At 40.9% G+C, this 27333-nt stretch overlaps 2 protein-coding genes across 2 annotated transcripts in view; one reads left to right on the forward strand and one right to left on the reverse strand.

The window, feature by feature from the left end:
• The window catches only part of LOC109479983 (serine/threonine-protein kinase mTOR-like), a 113571-nt gene that overhangs the window by 79631 nt on the left and 6607 nt on the right, over nucleotides 1–27333 (reverse strand). The window contains exons 11-27 of the mRNA XM_019782063.1: nucleotides 26868–26951; nucleotides 26361–26479; nucleotides 24820–24916; nucleotides 24145–24350; nucleotides 23748–23870; nucleotides 23200–23376; nucleotides 22662–22796; nucleotides 22141–22273; nucleotides 21441–21688; nucleotides 20894–21067; nucleotides 16791–16871; nucleotides 16253–16365; nucleotides 15483–15738; nucleotides 13134–13280; nucleotides 12609–12751; nucleotides 12076–12238; nucleotides 11423–11568 (exon numbers count right to left, since the gene is read on the reverse strand). Of these exons, the coding sequence (XP_019637622.1) occupies nucleotides 11423–11568; nucleotides 12076–12238; nucleotides 12609–12751; nucleotides 13134–13280; nucleotides 15483–15738; nucleotides 16253–16365; nucleotides 16791–16871; nucleotides 20894–21067; nucleotides 21441–21688; nucleotides 22141–22273; nucleotides 22662–22796; nucleotides 23200–23376; nucleotides 23748–23870; nucleotides 24145–24350; nucleotides 24820–24916; nucleotides 26361–26479; nucleotides 26868–26951 (2545 nt within the window). The remainder of the gene's footprint in view (nucleotides 1–11422; nucleotides 11569–12075; nucleotides 12239–12608; nucleotides 12752–13133; nucleotides 13281–15482; nucleotides 15739–16252; nucleotides 16366–16790; nucleotides 16872–20893; nucleotides 21068–21440; nucleotides 21689–22140; nucleotides 22274–22661; nucleotides 22797–23199; nucleotides 23377–23747; nucleotides 23871–24144; nucleotides 24351–24819; nucleotides 24917–26360; nucleotides 26480–26867; nucleotides 26952–27333) is intronic.
• Nucleotides 4606–11114, forward strand: LOC109479984 (titin-like). The gene is made up of 3 exons (XM_019782064.1): nucleotides 4606–7705; nucleotides 9110–9201; nucleotides 9771–11114. The coding sequence occupies exons 1-3, from the start codon at nucleotides 4960–4962 to the stop codon at nucleotides 10347–10349; spliced, it is 3417 nt and encodes a 1138-aa protein (XP_019637623.1). The 5' UTR covers nucleotides 4606–4959; the 3' UTR covers nucleotides 10350–11114.

Genomic DNA, 27333 nt, shown 5'->3' on the forward strand with positions numbered 1-27333 from the left:
GTTGACACCCTTGCCTTGGTGATAGGGGTGACATGTGGTAGCAATACAAGCACTGTTCTGATGGAGGCTCTGGAGCAGTCACAGTCAAATTACATGTACAATGTCACTGTGTGCAATACAACACTTGTCATTGTGGTTACTGAACAAAGGTTACACAGACTTAAGAACCGGGTTGTTTGCAAAATAGTTTAATAGGTAGTTTATGAGTATTCCTTGCTTGGAAACATTTCCTAAACTCATGGCCCTAAAAATATATCTAATCATCATCATCAGGCTACTATATGGAAAAGTTATACATTAAAAGGAAGAATTTAAAAGGAGGCATGGAAAATTGAAGACTGAAGTGACCATTCAAATTTAAACTATTCTTCTGTCTTCCTATTATTCAGAGACCTTTTCTCTTTGTATCTTTGTACAGGTACAGTATCCATTGAATGAATCAAGCCATGCATGCCCCCTAGCAGCAAACCTCAGAAGTGCAACCTGTGCATCACTTCTTCAAGTGCAGCCCAAGATACCGGTACTAGAGTGTAACAACATTTCCAACATCAAAGAAATAACATGGAAAGCCTATAGCACACATGTCAGCCTCTTTAAACTTAAACCTCATGTTTCGTCATGCCCTCTCAGACCCATTCTTAGACAATTTACAATGTACCATGACACTGAAGTTTTTCAAGCCTGTGCAAAGTTCCCAAGTTGACTCTTTAAGTTCAAGGCTGTACACCTCCTAGATTTCTTCCACATTTTTTTGTATCAAAGTCATCCGTAAACTTATATGGTCCGTGAGCTATGTGCAAGATCAGTGCATTTTCTTTCGGTTCATAAACCACACTGTGATCCCCAAACACAATTTCTTCCAAGTTTACGATCCTCTGAGACTAAATAACTACTCCACCTCATTCTGACACTAGCTAGTCTTTTGACAAGACACACCTTCTGGACTCCACATTGTGGTATCACCCGACCTCCATGACCGGGAATGTCTGTTCTGTCCTGTCTGACAGTTTTATCCCAGAATAGCAGCGATACTTGGCAGCTCACCTCTTGGCCTATCTCTTATCTCTAATCAGTCCCTGGTTTGTTGTGTCCCAGTTTTTACCACCAGAACTGACGACTGACCCAGGTAAGCTTTTGCTTTCTATGGTCCACTTTTGCTTTGTTTCTTTATGTTATTAGATGAAAAACAACTTTTGCATGAGTAAGGTATTTGTCATTGAACAGGTGTGTGATGATGTACAATGTAATACACATTGCTTAATGGGCCAACTAAATGCAAATCTGCTAGTGCCTTCTTAATGCATTGTAATGTAAGTTTAGTGATACTTTTTGGGGGGTTAAATTGCTAGAGGTTCAAGAAAATTCTGTGTAAAATGATGTACAATGTATTCTTTATTTCCATCCCACCCCCTGATTCTTCCTGGTTCATCCCTTATAACTTAACATCATTAAATTAAATGCTAATATACCAACATTGCTGAACATATAATACACTTTAAGTTACTTTTAAAACCACAGCATACATGTACATGTAAATGCATTGTCTGTAATGCCCGTTTTCCACGAGAATAATATAATTCACATTGAATTTTGTTAACCTTGAACCCCAGAGACTTGACCCTTCTCTATCACAGTGTATGGATGGATTGGGGCCAGACTGCATCTGGCTTGAATAGAAGCCAGAGAGACAGTCACAAGGTCAACCACACTAATCTCATGGGGAGGAAAGAGGGACCACAATTACACTGGGTCTTTAACAAGGACTTTCCCAGCAAAGTGACCGCAGAACAGTATATAGGGTTACATTGTGCTTTTCAACTTACAAAAGAGATTTGGGATGGACTTACTTTCTGTTCAGTGGAAATTTTCTAGTTTGATCCTGTCAAAGAGGGCATCCATCATTAAGTTAAACTAATTTAGGTATACTTCAAAATGTCAGCAAAACCAATAACAAAAACATAAGATTTATCACAACTGACAGTTGAGGCTATTCCTATTTAGGATTCTTAGAGTTAAGTATGTCAAAAGGTAACTTATACCAGCTGGGACCAAAAAAGGTTTCAATTTGAAGATATGGATCTGATGTTATTTTAAGTAGATCTTTCATTTAACATAATTATCTAATATCCTAAAGTAGTAAAACATCAAGAGTACATTTTTTTATATTATCATATTGAGTCCATCAGATTACCAGCACTTTAGTGAAAGATTTTACATAACATGATACCAGGACTCCCCATACACAGCCTTACATGATGAAGTCCATAACTCCACAGTCTACTGATGGACAGAAGATAAACTACATGTATGGTCCTGCTGCTAACAAGGAGAGTTACATTTCAGCCTAGGGTAGAGAAGACCATAACCTTTAGGATCATAACAGAAGCCTCAGATGACGTGGCACACTGAAAAGGTAAGTCAGAAGTTGTATACAATGTTGGTTGAAGCTAGGGTAGGAAAACTGGAATGTCTGTGGCAATATTCGTTTCACTATCATTTGTAAGATTAATTCAAATGTCAGAGATAAGACTACTTTCTCTTTATGATGATAAGAATATTCTTCCACAAAAGATTTTGATGTTATCTTATCACAATAGACTGGATATCACATAAGGAGATTGCTTTTCAATCTGACAGTGTCTAGTGCTTGTCTTGAGGATTAGTTTAATGCACTAAGTCTTTATCTATTAGTAATACAAGTGATAATGTTTGAAGTAAGCCTCGATCGACATACCGGTAGCTACAATTTTTCGCCGGTCTTACTACACATTCAAGCTTGTCACTTGATGGAGAAAGGAACAAAATTGACAATATACAGTCGTGTAGTATTAGATACAGCAGAATACCCTCCCAACCAAGGCTTATTTGACTGCCACATGATATAGGTGAGTAAGAATTGGTAGTAATGATACAGTGTGTGAAGAAAACTGCAACCAGACCATGAAATCTCTATTTCGTCTCTTTTCAAGAGAGGAGAAAGAAAATAGTTACTGTTAAACGATATTAGTACATGATGAGTGTATCAAATGCTCAATCATTTTGCAGGATGATGTGCTTAAATGATAAAAAAATCTATTGTCATATTTCTTTACTTTAAGCACATTGCAGCAACTTTTAACTAGTCCAAATTTCTTAAAGCAGTTCAGCATAAAATCCTCCCAGAAAGATATACGTGTACATAGGGTTTGAAATCCATTATTGACTTTGATGGGAAATCCACAAACTTTGCAGGTGGTACACGGTCAATTAAGGGCTATATATTTTTAGAATGTCAAGGTTCAAATACTTTGAGAAAAGCAAATAAGCAAAGGCTTAGCTTCCAATTGCTTGACGGTTAGTTAAGAAAAGCCCTGTAGGTATAAGCTGCAAAATACACATTTTTTACCTGCAACTGAAGAGGTCAAAAGATGTCTCATCAGCTTAACTGTCACAGAATACAGACATATGATAAAATACACCCTCAGAACCAATGATGGAAAAAATGTTAGTGGTCACAGCAAGTCATGCTAACTCCAGGCTATAAATGTTATCAGTCTACATGTAGTTTGAAAAGTTGCATGCCCCTTAATTAATACTTTTGGCAGCTAAATGGCACAAGAATGGCCTAGTTTACATTTGATACATTCAACCAAAACTTTTTCCACATGCTTGCTATCCTAGAAGTTTGGGACAGACCATGCAGATGAGACCAAAAGAAATACATTGTACATAATACAACAGTTACAGAAAAAATGTGCATTGTCTATCAGTTGACAGAAAATGATTCAGGATGAAAGAGGCTGTGCACTCTTTTAGACATTTATTTTATCATCATGTACATACACTGAGAGAGAGTGAGAGGGTATGTCTTGGTCTATAAAAGAGTACAGTGTCCTTGCTCTTTGACATATGAAACTAGGTTAAGTTACCTATTATAATTTGGATTAAAGCAGTTATCATGATACTGATGACAGACTTAGTACATGTATGGACACCCAAGATCATCATGACTGTAATGTTAGCACTTTTTTCTGTGATCCTCATTTATCTTGTCTTTGATGTCCTTTGGGAGGTGCCATTTGTATTTTGTCCTGTGGTTTTAATTTGATAAACACACTACGGCATAGTTTAAACTGTGACCATCATGAATCAACTTGATCATGACATTTCTTACATCAATACAAAACAAAAACTTATTAATAACCAAACCAAGGCCCTGCAGGAAACTCAGCAAAAGTGACTTTGCTGGCTGTACATGTAGGTGAACTTGGTCACGGACTGTTAAATGTCAGAGAGTGTTGTCTGATGGGGAGGGTAACCCTGACAGACAAACAGGGTCAGTGGTGTCACAGGAACCTCCTGACTTCCATTTCCCTGCATTATCTGCATACCTTTCCAACCCTCTGTGTGAACTCACTCCTCAAGTATAGCACAGACATCTGTATCTTTTTAATGTACATCTATTAAATGGCAATCTGAAGTCGCGGGTAAGCTGGGTACATTATCACCCAGGCAAGGTGTTGTCCTTTACCTTTCTAACAGAATTGGCAACTTCCGACAGGGGTCGTGTTGTTCTAAACCTTTTAGCAACAAAACCCGAGCTTCTGTTTGAAACCTAATGCAACAGACACCCACTAAGCACTGCTGATTTGAACAAGGCCTTTATTTGCCAGGGAATCTGAGAATTTCTGTATCTTTGATGACTTTAAGTACACGTGCAGCTCGGAAGCAGGAGTTGGTCCCTATAAGATTATTCACCATGGCAACCGAGTTCCTATTGGCTGTTGGTGACCCAGACTGTTCTGAACTTACATCTGCCTGCAGATTCCAGTGTGAGTTTACCTCCTCATTAAATTAGGGCTTTAGTGGATGTCACTTGCTGACTTCCTTTGACATTATGCTGACTATATTTCTATCCAGAGCCAGCTGGCACTAGAATGAGTTGGAGAGAGTGCCAGACGTCTACAGGAGTCACCGCGAATGACTGGATACTACCTCACCAACTCTTCTGACAAAAGTTGGAACTTCAGCATCTTCCGGAAAGGTATGGCTGCTTTTACTCTCCTCCAGACCATGCTGCTGGTCAGCATCATTTCCACATCTTTGGGAGAGAGAAAAGCTAAAGGGGAGGTGAAACTGAGGGGAGAACTGACGGAAGACGGCAAGTGTGTTTACAATGTCCTCATGCAACATCAGAGAGGAGAGATAACATGTCAACCGTCGTGGAAGCAACTACTATCCAGGGCAAGGAGGGATCCCGGGGTTCAAGGTCAAGAAGGGTCACACTCTGGGGAAGTGCAGGACGACCCACTTAACAGAAAACAGACCTTGGAGGCAGCAGACGTACTGGTCTTGCTCCGTAACTTGACAGAGTGTGACTCCAGCACCGGTGACTGCTCTGTGGATCCTTTGATCCACCTTCAGCGACTGGAGCTGAGAACACGCGAGCTGCAGCACGAGAACTATGTGTGCAAAATGAACAAGACATTTGCCGAGTGGGAATTGGAGTTAAAGAACAAGGAGTTAAAGGTACAGACCAACGAGTTGCGGGGCTTACTTAGCAGCCGAGAAAATGTCATTCGTGAGCTTCACGATCGAATGAATGTACTACGGCTAAAGCTACAGCAACAAGGTATATCTGAGGAGACGGGAGGTTCTTTGGAACAGAGAGGTTTTGGTACAGATGCTTCTGAATATCAAGCTATTACTGACATCCTGCCTCAACTTCAAGCCCAAGAGCACTTGCTAAGAGAGTATGAAACTGCAGTCAACTCAGTAATACAGAGGACAAATGAACAAGCGAAAATCATTGAAAACTTCCAACATGATCTGAGGGTCATGGACTACAGGGTTAAGGCATTAGCAAGAAACTTAACTATTGCAATGCATGCGCAGCAGGAACAGCAAGGGGACTTCAGGGACTCTGAAAAGTATTCACAGCTTCTGAGGGACATGAAAGTTGAGTTAGAGAAGAACATGGGGAAATACAGAGATAGGGTTTTGTCAGTTCAGGAGCGCCTTGGAAAGCAAGAGAGGCTCGTCAACCAATACTACAATGGCATTCTTGAGCAGGTTCGGTCCAACCAAGCGCAGGATGATGCAATCTTCAAGATGAAGGTGGAACTGAAGGAGATAAAGGACAGGCAAAACATCAGCACCATAGAATGGCAGAACAGATTCAACCAGCTCATCAACAGAGCTGACCTGACTATGGTTTACCCACAGTTCCGACCACAGGCCAATATTGTGGAAGGTCCCTCAGAAATCCCTGAACAGTACCTGAGGCGTCTGATTGATCTGGAGGACACCGTGTCTGTCCAGAGCAGCTATCTGAACGACAACACCAAAATGGTTTCGGAAATGAGACGCTCCGTGGATTACCTTCTGCTGAGGTTCGAAAATGTAACAAGAGCCTTTAACTTGCTACGACGGCGACCACCTGTGACGATAACTACAACAACCGATGGAAGCGCCATCGATCGAAGCATGGTGGAACTACTGGAGGAGTATGAGAAGAGGCTGGGAGAACTGGAGCCAAGAATAGTCCAGTACGAGACCAAACTGGGGTACCAGGAGGAAAAGATAAGGCGGCTTGAGCAGGAAAACCAGATGATACGACCATATCTGGAGAGGATGTCCATACTTGAGCAGAGGATGATCTTCCTTGAGGAAGCGACTGGTAATGGGCGGAAGGCACCACAGGACGTGGTTCAGCCTGGTGGTCGGGAGGTGACACACGAGTTCCATGCCAGGATAACCTCACCCTCAGAGGGCTCATCTCCATATGACTATGACAACAGAGTTACGGTATACGAGGAAAATCAGCCTGAGGTCGGAACAGGTCAGAACACCGTTCCAACAGGATATGATCCACGCTATCCAGACAGCAACATTGTCGTGCCGGTTGAGGGGATCTACATCCCTGTCCCAGGACTGCCTGGCGATGTTGGACAGCAGATTTCACCTCCACAGTACACCTCAGAACCCGAAACACCTCCACAGTACCCAACACCAGTAGTACCACCACAGTATCCAGTACCAGAAGTACCACCACAGTATCCAGAACCAGAAGTACCACCACAGTATCCAGGACCACAAGTACCACCACAGTACCCAGAACCAGTAGTACCTCCACAGTACCCAGAAACAGTAGTACCTCCACAGTACCCAGAACCAGAAATACCACCACAATATCCTGAACCAGAAGTACCGCCACCACAGTACCCTGAACCAGAAGTACCTCCACCACAGTACCCAGAACCAGAAGTACCTCCACCACAGTACCCAGAGCCAGTAGTACCACAATACCCAGAACCAGAAGTACCACCACAGTACCCTGAACCAGAAGTACCTCCACCACAGTACCCAGAACCAGAGGTACCACAATACCCTGAACTGGAAGTACCTCCACCACAGTACCCTGAACCAGAAGTACCTCCACCACAGTACCCAGAACCAGAAGTACCACAATACCCTGAACCAGAAGTACCACCACCGCAATACCCTGAACCAGAGGTACCTCCACCACAGTACCCAGAACCAGACATACCTCCACCAGAGTTACCTGAACCTGAAAGAGAACAGCCGCCACCTGAATATCCTGAACCAGAGAACCCCATCCCACAGGAAAAGCCAGATGATGTGTCCACTTCTCTTGATAGTCAAGAGGGAATAGATGAACCTGTGGTTCTAGTGGTGGTCACAGGAGGATCTGACTTGTGCAGTGGTGAGTACAATGTACATTTAATAGTACACTTACAATTTTCCCTATTCATGGTAAGTCTTGCAGTCTCTTTTGTGTTAGTGCACTAATTTTTAAGGGAAACTAGATATAAGAAACTAACAAACAGGAAATACATGTAGCATGCTCCTGTTGAAATTTCAATTCTTCCCAAACTATTTTACAAAGGGAGTTGTATCCCTTTGTATTAGCCACAAGATATAAAGCTACTGTACTTGTTAATACTGTTGAATCGGCCACATTTTAATCACCAGTACATGTATTCCCTTTACATCAATATAACATCTTACACCTGTCTCAATCTTTTAATCTGTGCAGCCAGGTACAAAAGTCTCCTTTCTGGACTGCTTTACATCACTCCCAGGCCTTGAATAAAATGATCAACAATTGAAAGATATCTGAGGGTTTCTCTTACATCTAGGTAAAGGACAGAAAACAGTCTGACTTCTGTGAATGTGACAAAAACTAGGGCAGAGGTACAACCCTCAAGGTTATGAAAATGGCATGAGAATGAAGACTAATGTCTCTAGTCACTTAAACCTAACAACCTCTTGGTCTCAGGCCTGCCTTTGATAACCCAAGTTTGCTGACTTGTGATGCCACAAAGGTCTTGATACAATACACCTGGTCTTACTCAGAAAGTCTGGAAAGTCTAACAGGTACAGGTGTATCTTCACAGACTTGTAGGAGGGGTAAGTTACTGAAACTGGAGTCTTACAGACAGTTACTGACTGAGATGGTTCACACAAGTCTTGAACTGTTAGGGTAAACTGTATATACTTGTTTCTTCAAGCTGAGTTCAAGGTCAAATGCTTGTGATGACAGATTGATAAGATCCATCTGCCCACATTAGATAGTCCAGTGCAGAGGATAAAGCACTCTAGGTACAGAATGATACTGTAGCTATTGCTACAGTAGCTAGTGCTACTATATACATGATTATAAAATTATACAACATACATAATAAGTGAGTGCATTTCATACATGTGTATTTGTCTTTCTGCTTCATTTGAAACATGCAAATTCAGGACGAAAATGTCAACGAAAACTTTTAGCAAAGAATAATTTCGAAAATGTTTAAGCTTGAACCCTGTTGTATAAAGTACATAGTGTACAAGTTTAGAAATATCAAAGGAGCAAAAGGTGCCTTAAAAACATACATTGTAACAAGAAGGTTGAAGTTGGTCTTACACCTGAGACCAACGATCCCTAAAACACATGTTCTGAACAACAAGTGGTTCCATTCACAAGTGTCAACTTCATTTTGCACTTTGTCTCTCTGGAATTTGCAAATTAATGAAGACTGACTGTTAATTTGACAACATAGTGAACTTTTCACTTCTATTGGGAGGACTCTTACAATGCTTTATTATTTTGTTTCCTGTCCAGGCATACCGCGGGACTGTGCAGCCTTGTATGAACAGGGGGAGGAGAACAGTGGGATACACACCATCTGTCCTGATGGGGGAAGTCCATTTGAGGTAACTGAGTCAAACTTTATCTTTTATGTACTTGAGGAATGTAAATATTAAGGTAAAAACATGCTGTAAATAAGATTATATTATAACTGTGGACATACATGCATATATGTCTCCATACTCATGGCAGAGTTGGTAATTTTTCTTTAAAATGCATGATACCTTGTAAATCCTTGAGCATCTAAATCTTTTGCATGCCCTTTTGATTGCTTGTATATTTCCTTGTTTGTTTGGTTCCTTGCTTGTTTGTTTGGTTCCTTGCTTGTTTGTTTGGTTCCTTGCTTGTTTGTTTGGTTTCTTGCTTGCTTGAATTATAATCATGTTACAAACATTCAACTCCTTGGCATGATGCAAACCTTAGCACTTAACTAGTTTGTTTGTTTGGTTGGTTTCTTGCTTGTTTGCTTTGTTTCTTGCTAGCTTAAATCATAATCATGTTACAAACATTCAACTCCTTGGAATGATGCAAACCTTAGCATTTTGTGGACTTAGTGGGAAGACGTCCTTAACTAGCATGACAGTTAATATCTTACCAAGCTTAGGTTTTAATGATGTATCTATTTCCTGTTCAGGTTTGGTGTGACATGGCGGGACAGGACGGCCCTGGCTGGACTGTCATCCAGCGGCGGCTGGACGGGTCCATCAGCTTTGACCGCCCGTGGGAAGAGTACAGGAAGGGCCTGGGGGACCTGGACACTGAGTACTGGCTCGGCAACGACAACCTGCATTACCTAACCAGCCAGCAGAAGTACGTCTTACGTATCACCGCAGCGGCGTGGAGCGGAGACCTCCGATATGTCGACTACCGAGAGTTCGCCGTCGCAGACGAGTCAAAGGGATATCAGGTATCGTACGACCGGCGCGTCTCAAACATGGAGGGTGACTTCATCATCAAGGGAGCAAAGTTCTCCACGTGGGACAAAGACCAGGACACGCACACGTACGAAAACTGCGCGAGCAAGCTGGGAGGTGGCGGATGGTACACTAATTGTGGCATAACCGCAAATGTCAACGGGCGTTATTACACTGGTGGATCGTATCTAAGCCAGACTGGCTTTCCTGATGGTCTTTTCTGGGCAGCTTGGGAGGGGCCTTGGTACTCCATGAGACTAACTGTCATGAAATTAAGACCTGTAGATTTTTCTGGCTAACAACACTAGGTAGTGAGTGGCGAGACAAAGGTGTACAGTATGCCTACTTTATATAGTCTCTGTACGTTCACATTTTTAAAATTGACCAATGTTAAAATTACTTACTGCCCTTTAAAATTGCAAGCTGATATTCTTTTCTTTTCTTTTGTTAAGCCACTGTAACAGTTTTTACTTATCTTAGTTTGTAGTTGGTTTGTTATTTGTGTGCCAACAAAGTGAGGAAACTTACAAACATATCTAACCTAGTACCAAATACCCATGTACTTGTTGAAGGGAGTTTATTTATGTTAAAATTAACCTTCTCCCTGCTGAATAACCCAGTAACCAAGACAAATTTAGTGCCAAACTGTTCCCTTAGCAGGCTGAAGGTTATGTAGGACTGGTAGTATTATATGATGCCAATTGCCTATTGCAATTTGGCTTAGATTTCAGGCAGAATTATCACTAGTCTACCTCCTACATTTTTGTACTTCAAATCTTGTGGAGTTGTATGATTGTTGTTGTACATAATTTCTTTCTTAACACCTTTAACCTTTTCTTTAACCCACCTGTTATCAGACTAATATTATTTTTGTAATAAGTCCTTAGACTGACAAAAATTTACCTTCAATGTCTGAAAGTAGATCTACCGTAACAACAAATTTTGTAATGCCCACTATTTAGAAATACATGTAAACATGTAACATATTTCTTAATTCATTCTGGGAAAAATGGAAGAAATGGGCTTTTATCATTGTGTGGAAAAAATCCATGCACTTTCCATGATGATAATAAGAACACTTGTATTCCAGCTAGTATTAATGATGGCTAACATGTTTATAACTTAATGTTATGTTATGTTATGATACTGTATGTTTGGTGTCAGGATCTGAAATACAAGCCGTACCAAGTTATGGTCACTCTGTTGTATTCCATTTAACGTGAAGGCAAAAAGGAACAAAACAACTCAACTCAGAAACTGTGGCTAAAGCGCAGCCAACATTTTAACAAAAAAACATGTAAACATGTCATGGGAAACCAGTCCATCACCATACATGTAGATTAACTTGTTAAGAAACGTGAATATTTCTTACCTGATGAGAGCCTCTAAGACATCTGTACTGGGACCCTTGTGGAACTCCAGCTCCTTGTAGTGCAGGGCTTTGGCAAACGCTCGACACTTGGTGGCACGGCCACCCAGCAGGACAATTCCATTGTCATCTTTCAGGGGGAGAGGGCCCTGTACACAGAAACATGCATACTCTGTACAGTCATGCAATCACAGATTGTACACCATCCATGACATTGTGTACAAAACAGGGACTAGGATGAGCAAAACAAAGCAAAGGCTATTATGAGCATCACAAATTTGAACAGGTAGCAAGGCATCAAGGTATATAATTTGTAGCATTATATTTTTTTATAACTAGCTTGCAAGTATCTGTATGGAAATTTTTGTATGAATATTTGTATGATAGCAACTTTGCAGCTTGGAGATTTGAAGAAATACATAAATTCACAAACACTTGACATTAACCATGAATGATACATGTACTTAGTATGACATTTTCAGAAGTTCTTCTTCTTTTGTACTGCAAAGCCCAATAATAATCAGATTATCAGCTGCTAAGTTCCATACAATCCTTCCTTAAGTTAGTTCATTAGTAGACTATCAGTTACAGAGATAGCCCACAGCACACTGTTCTATGATAATCTCTTCTGTCAGGTCCCTGTGCGTCTGTCCTACCCTGTCGCTGTGTTCCATGAACTCTGCCAGGTTCAGGAGTGTCTGTGTGATCTCTGGGATGTCCTGGGACGTCAGCGCCACCTCAATACTCTGGACCAGCTCATCCTGCTGCTGCTCATGCAGCTCCGACCAGCACGACACAAACGCTGCGTTAAACAGGTCCCTGTAGGCAGACAGAGAGTAGCAAGGGAAATGCAATAGGAAAAATGTATTAACAGTATGGGTCTCTCTAGGAACTTTTAAAAGAAATACTTTGGATAAAAACTATATCCCTGCATTGAATCCAATAATGACTCCCTCAGTGTTGTTGGACGGTGTCCAGTCATATAATGACTGACAGCTCAGCTGCTAAGCTGGGGCTTAAACAAACATGTACATCTGTCAAAAATTTTACTTTTTCCAATCAATCACTGACAGATACTATTTTCTCTGTGTTTTCATACAAAACTAGCAAACTTTGAAAGCTAAATGCTAGATTCAGCCATCTTGTGTAAACACGTGAAACTGATGGTACAGAATGGTGCCCAGCCCACCTGGCCAGTGGATTGTAAGCCTGAGCGAGGGCCCAGCAGGAGCGCAGGGCAGGAGATGGGGACTCCTTCAGCAGCTCCACACTCAGCCGCCGTAACCACTCCATCCAGTCATCCTTAGACACACGGCGAGATGCACCCCAGGCCTGGACAAAAACAGGCAACACATGTCAACTTCACAACATCACTCTTAATCTCTAATGTGCACAGCAAGTAGCTCCTTTTACTGCTACACATAGAAGTCATTCAAAATATACATAAAACATCTATTAGATAATCATGACACATTTGTGTAATACATGTACATGTATATGATCTATAACAGACTTTAACTTGACAGAAACCACTACAGTATACAAATTACATGCACAAACAGCACATATCCTACGTGTATTTTGGTGGACAATGTTTGCGTATTTTAACCTTCTAAATGCTACCTGCCCCTGTAAACAAAGCAGACAGTTAGAGCCACAAGGCTGTTCAACTCGGTAGGGAGAAGTTAAAGTTTGGCACTGATCATGAGCTCACCTTCTGTAAGTTGGATGTGCTGACGTGGAGTTTCTTGACAGTCGTGGCCTCGATGGTGCTGCTCCCCGAGTCCTCGGCCAGATTCCCCTTGTTCTGCCTGGGGCGGTACAGGAGGGGGTCATCCTCCTCCTCAGCTATGGTCGACCCCTGGGAAAATTAGACCACAGTTTCACAGCTGCATTTCAGAAAAAAATGTATCTCTAAGGTAAGATTAGGAAAAATTTTAAATGATAGGGGAAAGAATTGAGGTGAATAAATACGTTCCCTAATCTATGAATGAATGAATTAAATATGGCTTTAAGTAGTCAGCAGAGATAAATGCAACTTAGACTTAGTATCTCTAACATTGTAGTACAAAACAGAAGAAAAACACAGCTACAAATGTACAACTTTGCAGACCTGGGAGAGGGCCAAGATGTTGATTAGACAAGGTCAGACAATGATTGCGAGCTTAAGGGTACAGTTTCACAGCTGCATTTCAGAATAGATGTCTGAAAGGCATGAAGTCTTAGACAAAGAAAAAGAAAAGAAATAGTAGTGAAGCCTGCAACCACTTCAAAGCACTGTTCTTCATTTTCAGTCATCCCCAGGTCCAGTTTCTACTAGCCACTGTCAACGTCAATCATTAATACATGTTACCAACTTAGAATGTCATTTACAGTAACAGGAAAAAAGATATCTGTAGAAAGTAAGATGTTGAATTTGATTGATCAAATTTCTTTGATGTTTTCAATCGGTTGATCAAATTTCTTGGCACATACCAATGCAAATTTAACTCCAATCACCCTAAAAGCCTAGATACCAAAAAAGCCTAGCAGAATTGTCCAGACAACAAGATTTGTGGTGTCTCCAGCAAGGCAATGTCATGCAACATGGACTTGGTAAGTATCTCTACATGTTATACATGATCTTACAAAACAGAAGAAATACACTCCATTCAACCCAAAACACTTTGAAGACCTGGGAGAGAGCCAAGCAGTTGGTTATACAGGCTCAGACAATGACTATGAGCGTAAGGGACTCATCTGTCACCATATTGACTTAATTTTTTGTTTCCGATTCCTTGCCAAGTGACTGTAAGTTCATGGGTGACTCAACATTAACTGTTTAGAACATAGTGTCCCTGCCAAGGTAAGCTATGGGGGGTTGTCATGGCAAGTAGGCTGATGCTGAGACTACATGTACATCCTCTTTCTATATCATCTAAGACACTGTTGAAGCTTTTTGTCACACACCTTGACTCGCTGACAGATACCACCTTTAGTAAGCTTAAGGTTATACAAATACAGTAAATACTAAATTGGCACCCAGTCAAATGTCCCCATCCTACTAACAGTTGTTAGACAGACCAAAGCTACTGACTCTGAAATTTGCTGAACTACAGCCAAGAACTTCAAGTACAACATGTGTGGCCAAACTGGCATCAAAGGCCTTGAGAAAACCTTGAACTTTGAGGCTCTTCTCAGGTAAAATACAGGACACCTTAGCACCTATTACATATCACAATCTAATTACAGGCTTTGAGATTTATGTCCGACTCTTTGTTTTGATCAAGGTGCTTTTGGAGCAAAACAATGGACTATAATGTACATAGTGCTGTCAAACAATATCTCTTTTCTTGGGTGCTTCTTTAATGACCACTGGAGTCAGTATTAACTTAAAAAAAACAAACTCAGCAAGGTAAACATGACCTTTAGTCCCCAAATGCCATCAAGCCCAACCCTGGAGCACAATAGCCTTTCAAGTTAACAGGTTCTGGCATAAACACAGGACTCTGACCCTTACCCAGCAGGTGCTTGATTTTGCCCTTGGTAATAAGAGGTACACAAACGAATTTGGCCTTGGTGCTGTAAGGTGGTAGCCTGAAATCCAGCCTTGTTATCTATACATGTAGGTCCGCTTCCAAAAATTTGCTCCTACTGGAGATATAGCTAACAGGGCTGGGTTTCAGGCTAGTAAGGTGGTGCTAACCTTAGTGATTCAAGAAGACATAATGAGTGTAACCTCAGCAATTTGGGGTTCACAAGTAGCATTGACCTTGGGTTTAGAACACATGTGTGAACATGACCTTGGGATGACACTGATGCTGTAAGGTGGTGCTAGCCACAATGCTTCGGGAAGACAAGTTACTGTAACCTTGGTTATTTGGGGTTCAGAAGTACCACTGACCTTGGGTTTAGAACACATGTGTGAACATGACCTTGGGATGACACTGATGCTGTAAGGTGGTGCTAGCTACAATGCTTCGGGAAGACAAGTTACTGTAACCTTGGTTATTTGGGGTTCAGAAGTACCACTGACCTTGGGTTCAGAACACATGTGTGAACATGACCTTGGGATGACACTGACCTTGATGATCCTGCAGCTGAGGATGTCGTACTTCTGGTGGGAGATGCGGTGGCGCATCAGCACCTTGTGCACCATGGGAATGAAGATCTGGTACTTCTTGCCCAGCTGCATCACCAGGGACGACAGCGTATCCATGGCGACCGGGCGCAGCTCCGGCACCACGTCCAGGATGCGCACCAGGGGGTGGATGATCCGGGAGGCAAAGTCAGTCAGATCAAGGTTATCAGTCAGGCGATCTATGGTCTCCAGGGCAGCTCTGGTGGAGGATTGTCATACATCTGCATTTAACCTTACTGGCAAATCTTAACAGAAATTTTACTCCCTCATAGTGATTATGTGAATAACTACATGTACATGTATGTCTAAAGCTAAAACATTTGTTCTCAACTAGAGCTTTCGACCAATCCTTAGATGTGTTAGAACAAAAGCAAGAAGCACCACAATTGTGCAAGAAGCACAACGAAAACAAGGCCACAATATTTTGTTGCATTCCAACATTTAATACAAAACATGGTGACAGTACTCTCAAGTTTTTTTCAACTTCTTTCAACAATGCAGAGGACAATAGACAATAATAATTTTCACTTGAGTTAAGTGAGGAATGGAGTGTAATACAGTGCCTTTCAAGGTACAAGATTTGTGTCAATGCAGGATTCAAACTCGGGACCACTAAGTCTTGGTTCTGAGCCAAGCACTCTGCCGTTAGGCCACACAACCCCCTGATGTTGATGTAGAAACTTGTGATTAAAAAAAAAAGCAGACATGCCCACCTTCTGACAGATGTGGGGATGTCAGGTGAGTCAAACAGCTTGACGACAGGTGGCAGCAGCAGGTGCAGGTAGTCGTCCAGATTGGCACCAAACATCTGCATGGCATTCAGCAGCTGCAGGGACGGGCATAACATCATCAGTCTGTTCCACTCCAGCTTGTTAAAAGTGGCTACACTTCAAATATCTCATGTTGTTGTAGGAAAATTTTATGTGGCCGATTTTACTACAAAACAGATCTCCTTACCACATAATAGACATAATGTTATTTTTTGCCTGGAGATATCCTAAGATTTGAATGCCATATCTACATGTATACATAGTAAACTTTTATCTCTACCTGACTGTACATGTATCTAACAAAATACACTTACTAAATTTGCAAGGAAAGGCTTACATGGACTGTTACTACATACATGTTCTGTACATTGTCTATTAGTAAACACACTTCAATCCATATCAAATTGCACTAAATACATGTAGGTACAATGTTAACAATATACATAAAATGAGCGGCTAGTCAAGCCACAAAGTTGTTCACCTTGACAGTGACCCCTCTCCCCGGGCTGCTGTCGTGCATGAAGACCTTCAGGATCTGAGGAACAATCTGGGGCAGGTACACCTGGACAGGACACAGGGAAACATCAAGGCTTTGTTCAGAACCTAGAATGCAGCACATCGTGTAATAACAGAGTTTTACTTTGGTGGTACTTGATTGATTGACATCCTTCAGAATTGGAAACAGTTGATACTCAGAGACAAACAGTCTGGATAGATGACCCTGCCCTGATACTGTTGACCTGTAGTGGCCTGAGAACCATCCCAGTAATAAATCTACCAAACCCATACTGGGATGGTCACTGGGATATACTACAGTATGGTCAACAAGCCTGAGTTTTGAATTTTTGTGAACATGCAACCAAGTCAAAAGATTGGAACTCAAGTTCAACATACTTCTGTAATAGTGACTGTAGGAATGGGGGACAACATCTAAATTAGATGGTTAAAAAATAATAACGAACAAGACAAACATAGTAAGAGACAGGCAGTCACAATCACAGACCATAGTAGTATCATGCAAGAAAAAAACAGAACCTTTGTTCAATTGCACAGCTCAGTATGAATTCTCTATAAGAACACTTCTAACCACAAGAAAATTCATCCAGTACATTCTCTGGGTATGTCCATCAGGTGACATGAGGAATTTAAGAATCTAAAATTTACATAGCTGACAATCTTTACGTCTACACCAGTCATGTACCTGAACATACTCATTATTCCTAGCGACAAGAACTTCAATGACTTACCAATTAATAGTTGAGCCACTACATTGAAAGTTCTGAGAACCATTGTGCTTGCCAGAACCTCATAAAAATCCATTGATAGACTGGAAACTAAAGTTTGAATCCAAAAAAAGAACCCTGCATGCACAATAACTCTCCACCCCCATCTGTTAACTCCCACTTTTAATGAAAATCTCTGTATTGAATTAGCAGCAGAGACTGATGAAATATGCTACTTCTCTCATCAGCCGTCCATGAAAGGATTCTCTAAGCCCAAAGCATTTCCTTTGTCCCAGAAGTGTGTCTGGCCTTCAAGTAGGACACTAAGCTTTCCAGGTGTTCTTAATACACTACATATTCCCATGGTACAATTATGGTAGGATAGATCATTCTTTTAATTGCAAAAGAGACGTTTATGAAAGCTACTGCAAGTTTTCAAAATTTTGCAATTCCTTAACTTTGAAAATACCTTTTTTTCCAGGTTGAAAGAAATATTACATTTCTTAACATGTTTCAGAACTTAAAATCTTCTTTATGAAGTGGCAAAAAATGCTCTTTAGATTCCACAGATTAAAAAAGATCTGTTAGTGAGTGAGTGAGTGTTAGAATAGACATTCATTCATTTTTTAGATATACAATGTACATTTGTAGAAATGGTTACTTTTCTACTGCAATTTTAAGTTTTAAAAGTTTTAAAATCCCTATAAGAAACAATGTAACCTCGAATCCTAGGTAGAAATATGTGGTCTCCCACATCGGGTAAACATTCAACCTTCTTCCAGAGAAGGTAACAAATTTCCTTTTACAACATTTTGTAAGCCCTGATATAATGACTACAAAGTGCATCCACAGATAAAGGGATTAATGTTATCTATACAAAACATCCATTTGCTACATTTGAACTACTTTCCCTTTTGGCAAGGTGAATAAACATTCATTCAGAGAGAAACTGAAGCCATGTGTTCACAGAGATAGTCAAAGCTACAGTCACAATTTCAAGATGGCCAACTTTTAAAGTTATACATATGTACATGTAAATATAGGCTGACACTAAGAGAGAGAGATAATTTCCCAACTTTCATTTAAGATATAACATTAAGGATGTTTAAAAAATAAGTGTTACTGAGAAATTCAATTATAGAATTCTATCTAAACATCATGCTATAAATTGAATATCTCAACTCATTCCACAACTACATTAAGAACTCTTATAAAGAACATTTTATAACAAAAATTTCTTGATACATACCCGACAGGGGAGGACCAGGAAGACAAAGTATTCCCATCCTTGCACCTTGCAAGTCTATATCTTTTCTAGTTGCCATACTGACCCTTCTTAAGAGCAGGTCAATGTCCATGTAACACTGAAGGTAGCACAACTTGGTGTGAGACCTCTCAATAACACAATTGGCTCTAAATGACCAGTTTGTTCTTTGACATTCTGGCTTCAATTTAAGGTAATCCTCTTCAATGCTAAAAGAGTCAGATTTCCTAAAGTAGCCTTCAACACAAACGTACATCCCTCACAGCGTTTCCGCTGCCCTCCAAGTTCAAGATAGACCCTAATGAGTGAACAGGTGTTGGGAGAAACACGCCACCTTAGAATGAGTCTCTTATGTCTCCGATTTCAAGTGTCACCTTGGTTGAAAAGACAATGGTATTCCTCCTCTTTTATAAGTACATTGTACTGCCTGCACATCTAAGAACTATATATGTCTATCTCCAAACTCTTTTTTCTTTCACATAAAAAAGTCTACTCATTTTCTTTTCCTCCATTCTTACTATCCTCGCCTGCTATCTCTCTGCCACACCTTGATTCTTGATCAATTATAAGTGCCATTCCTGAGATAATTACAATGTATCATCATATATAGTAGAAGTCACAATTTTCCTGTTAAAAAATCCCAGTTTCCCTCCCCAACTTCCTTTCTACTAATACTAACAAAACATGTTTCCCTAGCCCTTGGGAGGTAAGCTAGGATGAGCAGCCATGCATGGACTCACAGCCAGACCGTGTTTATTCCTCACCCACACTAAGGACAAAGTCAAGGGCACAGCAACATCTGCCAAGGTCAATAACAAGCCTCAAAGCCAGTTGATTTATGGAGGTAGTGTCCTTACATTTTGTTAGCCTGAAGTTTTCAGGTTGTTACTGTACCTTATGTAAACAATTTCTTAAATCTAGCAAAGGGGTTTTCTGTTCCAAAGATTTGTAGACATCCAAATTTAAGAAGTTCCTTGTGATATTTGGAATGTGCAAAAGCGAGCCATCATCAAACAAGTGAAATCATTGGCCACATGGCAACTTTATTTGGTACTGCAGTAAAAATACTTGATTGTAGAATCACTGATGAAAAAACAAGATCATGGACTCTGTTTCTAATACTTTTAGCGTCAACACTGCTACAGAAGAAACTTTCAAATTCTTTGCACTTCATCTTTCGCCAACCTTCTTTCTTCTCATTTGTGAGCAAAGGCCCTTTTGATTTTACAGTGTTGTGCTTTTTACCAACACATGGGCAAGAATCCAAGAGACTTGACAACAACCCCAATCAGTCAAATACCTGCCTCTGAAAATGTATAGCCATTCCTTTCCACCAGGCCTTAATGGTAGGGATGGTTTTAATTTTCAGATAACCTGGACTGACCTCTGGTGGGAGAGAACTTGCCAAGCACATAATCTGCTGGAGAGAAGCCAATCAGAGCACACCAGAGAAACATGAACCAACATCTGAGATAAATCTGACTACTCTTCGTCTGAAGTCTTCCAAGTCTGATGCTGGATGAGGTTATTTTTGAACAAGCCTGTTTAGCATAACTTCACTTAAAACATCTAGTCAGGTGTGTGTCTGAATGCAAAATATTGTTCTTCGAAATAAAGCAGAAAAACTTGGTTGCACACCTGTATGTTTTAACAGCATGGGCGTACCAATATCACTGTTGACCACACTAACAATTGATGACAAAACAGCAGTGCCCCCTGGTAGGATTCAGGAGAATGTCAGAATTTCTCAAACCTTAGCCTTCTCCCTGCTGCCTAACAAATTTGGGGCCAAAATGGCTACTTTAGCAGGGAAAAATTTAGACTCTCCACTGTAGGACTATGCTGAAAGTTCTAGCATGTTTCTCCAGAATTTACAACAACATTGGATAAACTTAGGTGTACTACTCTTCAAAGAAACTATCATGTACCTCAGGTTTAGACTAAGAGGTATCAAATCCATCAAGTATACTGTAAAATAACTTTTGCCTAATGATCCACATTGTACTTACCTTCAAGTCTCCTCCAAAAGTAGGACTATGCTTATTAAGACATCAGAAGTTTCTCCATAGTTTGTTTACAGCAACATTGACTTCATACCTTAAACTCCCCTCCCAGAGCCACCACGATCTGCTCGACCAGTAGGATGATGGTGTTCTGCATGGGGCTGTTGGGGGTCCAGTACTCCTTGATGATGGTGAAGATGTCGTCCAGGTAGTTCCTGATGTGCTGCTTGATGATGGAGATCAGCATCCCCATCTGCTGGAACAGGAACTGCACAGGAGAGACACTTGTCAGAGGTCTGTGGCACTGCAGGCCCATTTTTTTTTCAAATTCCCTCAATGTGTAACAGGTGACATCTAATAGGGATTCGTACTGCAGGTCTTACTTTTATGCAGCATTTCCTTCTCAAAAAAACAATTATATCACAATCATCTCAGGCTTACCTATAGACTTTCAGAATGATTATGTTTAGGGCAGATTTGTAAATTTCCAGAAATTCCATCTAGCTAATAAAAAAATATAGACGTATTTGCATGAATAGAATAATTTTCTGTGCTAAAGCTCTCACCAATTCAAAATTTCTACCCGGTAAATAAATTGCGGCCTTTTTCAGTATGTCCTATGCACTTTGCTAATCACCCACCTCTCTAACATTGGCATCACAAGTCTTGATCACGTTAAGGTACGTTGGCATGATCTGAGGCACAAACTGCACACACTTCATCCCCAGGCTCTTAAAGATGAAGGTGATGGCCTGGACCACCATGGTGTGGTGGTTAGAGAGGGACGGGTCCCTCAGGATCCGCATCAGGGTCGCTATGGCAACGGCTGGGTAGAACTCCTCCAGGGGACAGCCTCCCATGTTCACAAGCATCTCGGCAGCTGACTCTCCTGGGAATGGATTAATGAATAACAACCAATCAGCACCAAGAAAAGGCACTGTGGAGCCAGGAGAAGCATCTGAAAGCCTTTCAGCACCAAGGAAAGGTACCAAATCAGCCAATCAGCACCAAGAAAACATCATCACTTACCTTTATCAGAAAGCCTATCAGTACCAAGGAAAGGTACCAAACAGCCAATCAAAACCAAGGAAACATCATAATTCACCTTTTAAGTGGAACCTACTTTCAGTGCCAGAAATGTTTTTTTAACATCTTGTGCCACATTTAACACAAAATTACACAAGGCTTCTACAATGAATATCATTAGAGAGATGCAGACCACAGGAACCATAATTACAGACTGTAAGTTTTCTTTTACACTTGCTTGTCAGTTAGGTTAGCATTTGAATCAGTACAAAAAAGGGCACATCCTCAGATGGAGATGATATTTTGTTGGTATACCTGATTCTGGGCTGGACTTGGTGTCAGACAGGCTGACCACTGCACCAGAGTCACTGGACCTGTCAATCACGCCGGTGTTGACCTTGTGAATATAGGGGTCAAGGGCACCCAGTAAACCCAGTACTCTCACAGCCTGCAGATGGGAAGAACATTAAGGCACAGAGTGAGTAAAATGGAGATCCTTTAGTTTGAGCATGAGAAATTATCTTTAAATTTTCCATCTCCTACATGGCATGTTTGGCAGCAACTTCCGGGAAGTATTCAGCCCTTTGCTTCCTGAATTCATCCATGTTGACCTCTGCTGGCTCCCAGACAGATTATGAGGCCTTTGACCTCCTGTCATTTTGCTGGTCAATCTTCCTCCACCCACTTGTTGTCAACCTACAAATCTCTAGACAAAGAGATGCACAACCTCACAGCTCAGCCACCCAAAACAATACTTCTGTACCTGGATGTAAAATCTTTAAAGCCTAACAACAGGCTATCCTATCCTAGCCTGTCATTGCTGTACATGTACTGACCTCTCTCCTGATGCCAGGTGCCTGTTCAGTCTTGAGGAAGTTGAGCAGTACCTCCAGCAGTGATGGGTACTTAGTGTAGGGCTCTACCACGTACCCAGTACACTCCACCAACTGTCCCAGGGTCCATAGGGCCACCTGCAACAACACAGCATCTCAACATTTCAGAACTTTGTAACATATCTTTAGTATCAATGCTGAGATTCTGTGAATGATGGAACCATGTCCAACCAAGTTTATTGGGGGAAGATTCCAAATAGAGTAGTGTACAGTTATTACTGTACAATTATCACCCTACACTTCTGTACCTATTAAACAAGCTGAGCATGACAAGGAATAGAAACCACATATATTGGTTGACAGACTCATCATCCCTGATAGTAAGTGATACTTGCCCTTTCAATTGTCTGCTGTACACACAAAAAATCGAAATTCAACAATTTTACAAGATACATGACTTGCTATAGAAGTAGATATGGTCTTATACATAGAAAAGAGACAAATCTTAGCTATACATTTTGTACATCACATGAAAGCTTACCTCTCTCTTGGCGAGAGATGAGGAGTCCTGCAGCATGTCCAGTATGATGGGACAGAGCTCGTCCACCCACTTCTTCATCTCCAGCCCCCCCACCTGGGCCAGCTCCCCGATGGTGGACAGGACACTGATGATCACACCAGGGTTAGGGTCAGGGTCCTTCAGCTTGGGCACCAGGGACTGGGAGGGAAAGACTCTGTATCTGTATCTGTGTCTGTATAGCCGGTATAACCACCCTTTGGCATAACACACAATCTTCACAGGCACACAGCACGGAGGCAGCTGGCTACATTACACCGAACAATTTTTTTGCAATCAAATCAAATCAAGACTAAGTGTTTCATCAAGTATATTTTACAGTTGCCTGCAATTAGCAGCCCACAGAAGATTTCAACACTCCAGTAGATGATAAAGTGTTCTTTTACCATCAAGTAACTAGCTGTGACAAAGATGATTTACTTAGATTCTTTCACAATTTCTGTATATTCTTAGAGAGAGAGAGAGAGAGCATTGGTTCTCATAGAAGTTGTTCTCACTAAAACAATGCAGACCTTGAGAATGGGTTCCATGTAAGGCCTGATGAGCCGTGGTGCATTAGCCACCAGATGTCCCAGCATCCTTGCTGACTGCTCCTTGTTTCTTCCCACTCCACTGTGCTCCAGTTCTGTCAGAATCTGGGCAATAAAATTGTATCATAAGCATTCAGAATATTTTCTTCAAAAACAAGAGGTAGTTCTTACACAACTAGTCATAATACTCACCTGCCTACATTTCAATGCCTATCAGACATCTTCTAAGAGTAACAAGGTCTTTAAAAAATTAGACAACTTCACACATGATAATTCATTTATACTCAACCCACATATAGGGCCCAAAAAAAGGAAAAGCTGTAGTTACAAAACTGTCTTTATTTTCTCTATAATGACACCATTTTCTAATCAATTATACCTGAATGAGAGTCTTCCTGAGTGAAGGCATGACAAAGGCTGGGTTGAGGCTGCTGAGGCGGCCGATGGTACAGATGGCCAGCTCACGGATCTCAAACACTTCATCGTTCAGAGCGACAAACAGCGCACTCAGGTTCTCCGCCTGCGCCAGGTGTCCATCAAACCGCTCATCCAGGGAGGCCAGCACACAGTACCGAATGTCAGGGTCTGGGGCAATGTAAGGTTTCCCAAGTTAGAAAGTAGGATAGAATTAGTGTTACGCTAACCCTAATTTAGGATTACGCTAACTCTATTTTAGGGTTACGCTAACCTTAATTTAGGGTTACGCTACTGTATCCCTAATTGAGGGTTACGCTAAACCTACCATAATTTAGGGTTACGCTAACCCTAATTTAGGGTTACGCTAACCCTAATCCTAATTTCGGGTTACATTAACCCTAATTTAGGGTTTCTGTAACCCTAATTTAGGGTTTTTTAGGGTTACGCTAACCCTAATTTAGGGTTTCCGTAACCCTAATTTAAAAAAAAAACTAAACTAAAAAAAAATTTAGGGTTAAGCTAAAGGGTTACACATGCACCCAGTATTTCAAGCTGTGATGATAACTAATACTCTATACAAAATACAATGTCAACAAAGCTACAGTGTTACATCAGTTGGTGTGTTCTGTAGCCATACCTGTATCAGTGATGGCCACCACAAGGAGTTTACTGAGGACATCAGCCACCACCTGGGTCTGTGTGTAGCTGGGATGGCTGTGGTGGTTACCCAGCAACTGTTGTTTAACACAACAGGTGTTATTACCAGTAACAGACAAACACAATAGCTTACCAAAGTATACATTGTACAAGTATACCAGTAATACATACAGTCATGGCTCCATCACATTGATACATGGAAATCGTCTGCATTTGCTTCAAGAATACCATCATGACAACTGGATATGCTATTGTTGTAATCTATACCATTGTTTTTGTGGGCTTTTCCTTACCAAACAGTGATGTTTTCACTAGAAAAGCGTCACCAATATGAACAGGTATTGACATTGGGTATTGAAGGTATAATGTAATGTATACAGAGAAATGTTCAAAGAGAAATGGTGAAATGTATGCAGAAAGACACACAGCAAAGATGGGAATTCTTTTCAGTGCCACGTTTTCCCATATCACTATTTCATTGCTACACATTCTGCTAAAAGAAGAGCTTATATCATCAAAACCAAAGAACTAAAGACAGAACAAACCAAATTCTGATTAGATCAAAATGCAGATGTGGAGTTTGAGAAAAAGGCAATCTTCACAACAACACAGCAAAGCACAGCAGGATGCCAAAAGTTTGACAAATGCCTTGTTAGTTGTGCTTTGGGCCCCTCCATTTTCTACATTTCAGGGAATGTTTTTTTATATTTCCCTTGTCAACCATGTTCTTACTAATATTATGGTTCCTTTAATTTTTCTTTTTTAAAGTTTTCTTCTTTATTTTCACTCTGCTCAAAATTCACCTCACCTTGAACTTTTTTAGATTCAAGTTTCAACCTAATTTGACAGGGTATAATGCTTCATCCCCCCCTCATCCCACTAATGGAATAGCCCATGAATTAGTGCAGCCTTGCAGTCAACACACACATGGGACTTACTATGGATAGGAAGTCTGGGTCAAACTAAAAAGACAAAAAATGAAAAAGGAAACATTTGAGAAACACTTGATGCTACATTGGGATGGGGAAAATAGATATACATTACTGGACATGAATGAAATAATAGTTAAAGCAGAAGTAAATGAAATGAAAGAAAGAAAATAAAAACAATAACTGAATGGAAATTCTGCAACCATCCTCACATATCACACACATTTGCAAGAATCTGAGACGACCATTTCAAATACATTCATACTAGTATATAGAATGTCTGCTACACATGTATGACAGACATCATTTGGAATTTGCCACATTTGGCTCACCATCTATCTCAGATCTTATAGCATAAACAAAGTATGTATGACTGAATCAAAGTTGCAGATCTTGAGAAACGTTAAGTTCTACACTTGCTAATATTAATTGATACACACACGTGTGCTCACACACATGTACAAACACCCACCCACACACATACAGACACCCACACCCACGCATGCACCCCCCCCCACACACACACACACACAGACACATACACATGCACCCCCTCCACACACACACATCCCAGTATAATCTGCATCCTTACATGTATAGAAGGAGACAGCAGGTGAGAACAGGTGCGAGCAGCCTCCATCCTGATCTCCTTGTGCTCGCTGGCCAGGAAGTGATCAGCACAGTGTCGTACAAACACTGTCAGGGAGTGGCCTGAGGGGGACAGAAACAGCTTCTGTTATATACATAATGTCAAAGGCATATATGTCACAAGGACAATGGTTCAACACAGGAGGCACTGCAGTACCAGTCACCATTAAGAACTATAAGATGGACTGTTCAAATACAGAATGAGCAATTAAGCATTATTCAACATCGAGAAAGAGCACTGGAAAACAAATCAGCACCAAGGAAAGGCACCAGAGAGCTCATAAGAAACAAGAAAAGGTACCTGATAGCCAATCAGCACCAAGGAAAGGTACCTGAGGGCCAATCAGCCTCAAGGACATGTACGTGAGGACAAATCAGCACCAAGGACACGTGCCAGAGGGACAATTAGTACCATGAAGAGATACCATAGAAAAGCTACATCATCACTTACCTTCAAAGTCAAAGCTACCGAGAGTTCTCAATGCCAGAACAGTGTTTGTGACATCATTGGCATCCTGGATGTTTGAGAAGGAAGCTAAAAAACAAGAACATACGACATGATTACAGAACTGTGTTTGTGACATCATTGGCATCCTGGATGTTTGAGAAGGAAGCTAAAAAACAAGAACATACGACATGATTACAGAACAGTGTTTGTGACATCATTGGCATCCTGGATGTTTGAGAAGGAAGCTAAAAAACAAGAACATACGACATGATTTCAGAACAGTGTTTGTGACATCATTGGCATCCTGGATGTTTGAGAAGGAAGCTGAAAAACAAGAACATATGACATGATTATAGGAAACACAACACATATTTATAGGCTGATGAATATCAAAAACCATTACAAGACAACCCTGCCAATAAAAGGCATTTTTACACATTACAATGTCATGTGCTAATAACTGAAGCCG

The sequence above is a fragment of the Branchiostoma belcheri genome, unplaced genomic scaffold (assembly GCF_001625305.1).
Source record: "Branchiostoma belcheri isolate BF01 breed outbred unplaced genomic scaffold, Haploidv18h27 scaffold5, whole genome shotgun sequence".
NCBI classification, from domain to species: domain Eukaryota; kingdom Metazoa; phylum Chordata; class Leptocardii; order Amphioxiformes; family Branchiostomatidae; genus Branchiostoma; species Branchiostoma belcheri.

Excerpts from the sequence above, each read along its gene's own strand:
- LOC109479984 (XM_019782064.1), top strand. The coding sequence starts at position 4,960 with ATGACTGGATACTACCTCACCAACTCTTCTGACAAAAGTTGGAACTTC. Across the intron at positions 7,706-9,109 it reads AGGATCTGACTTGTGCAGTG|GCATACCGCGGGACTGTGCA; the intron begins GTGAGTACAATG and ends TTTCCTGTCCAG. Across the intron at positions 9,202-9,770 it reads ATGGGGGAAGTCCATTTGAG|GTTTGGTGTGACATGGCGGG; the intron begins GTAACTGAGTCA and ends TTTCCTGTTCAG.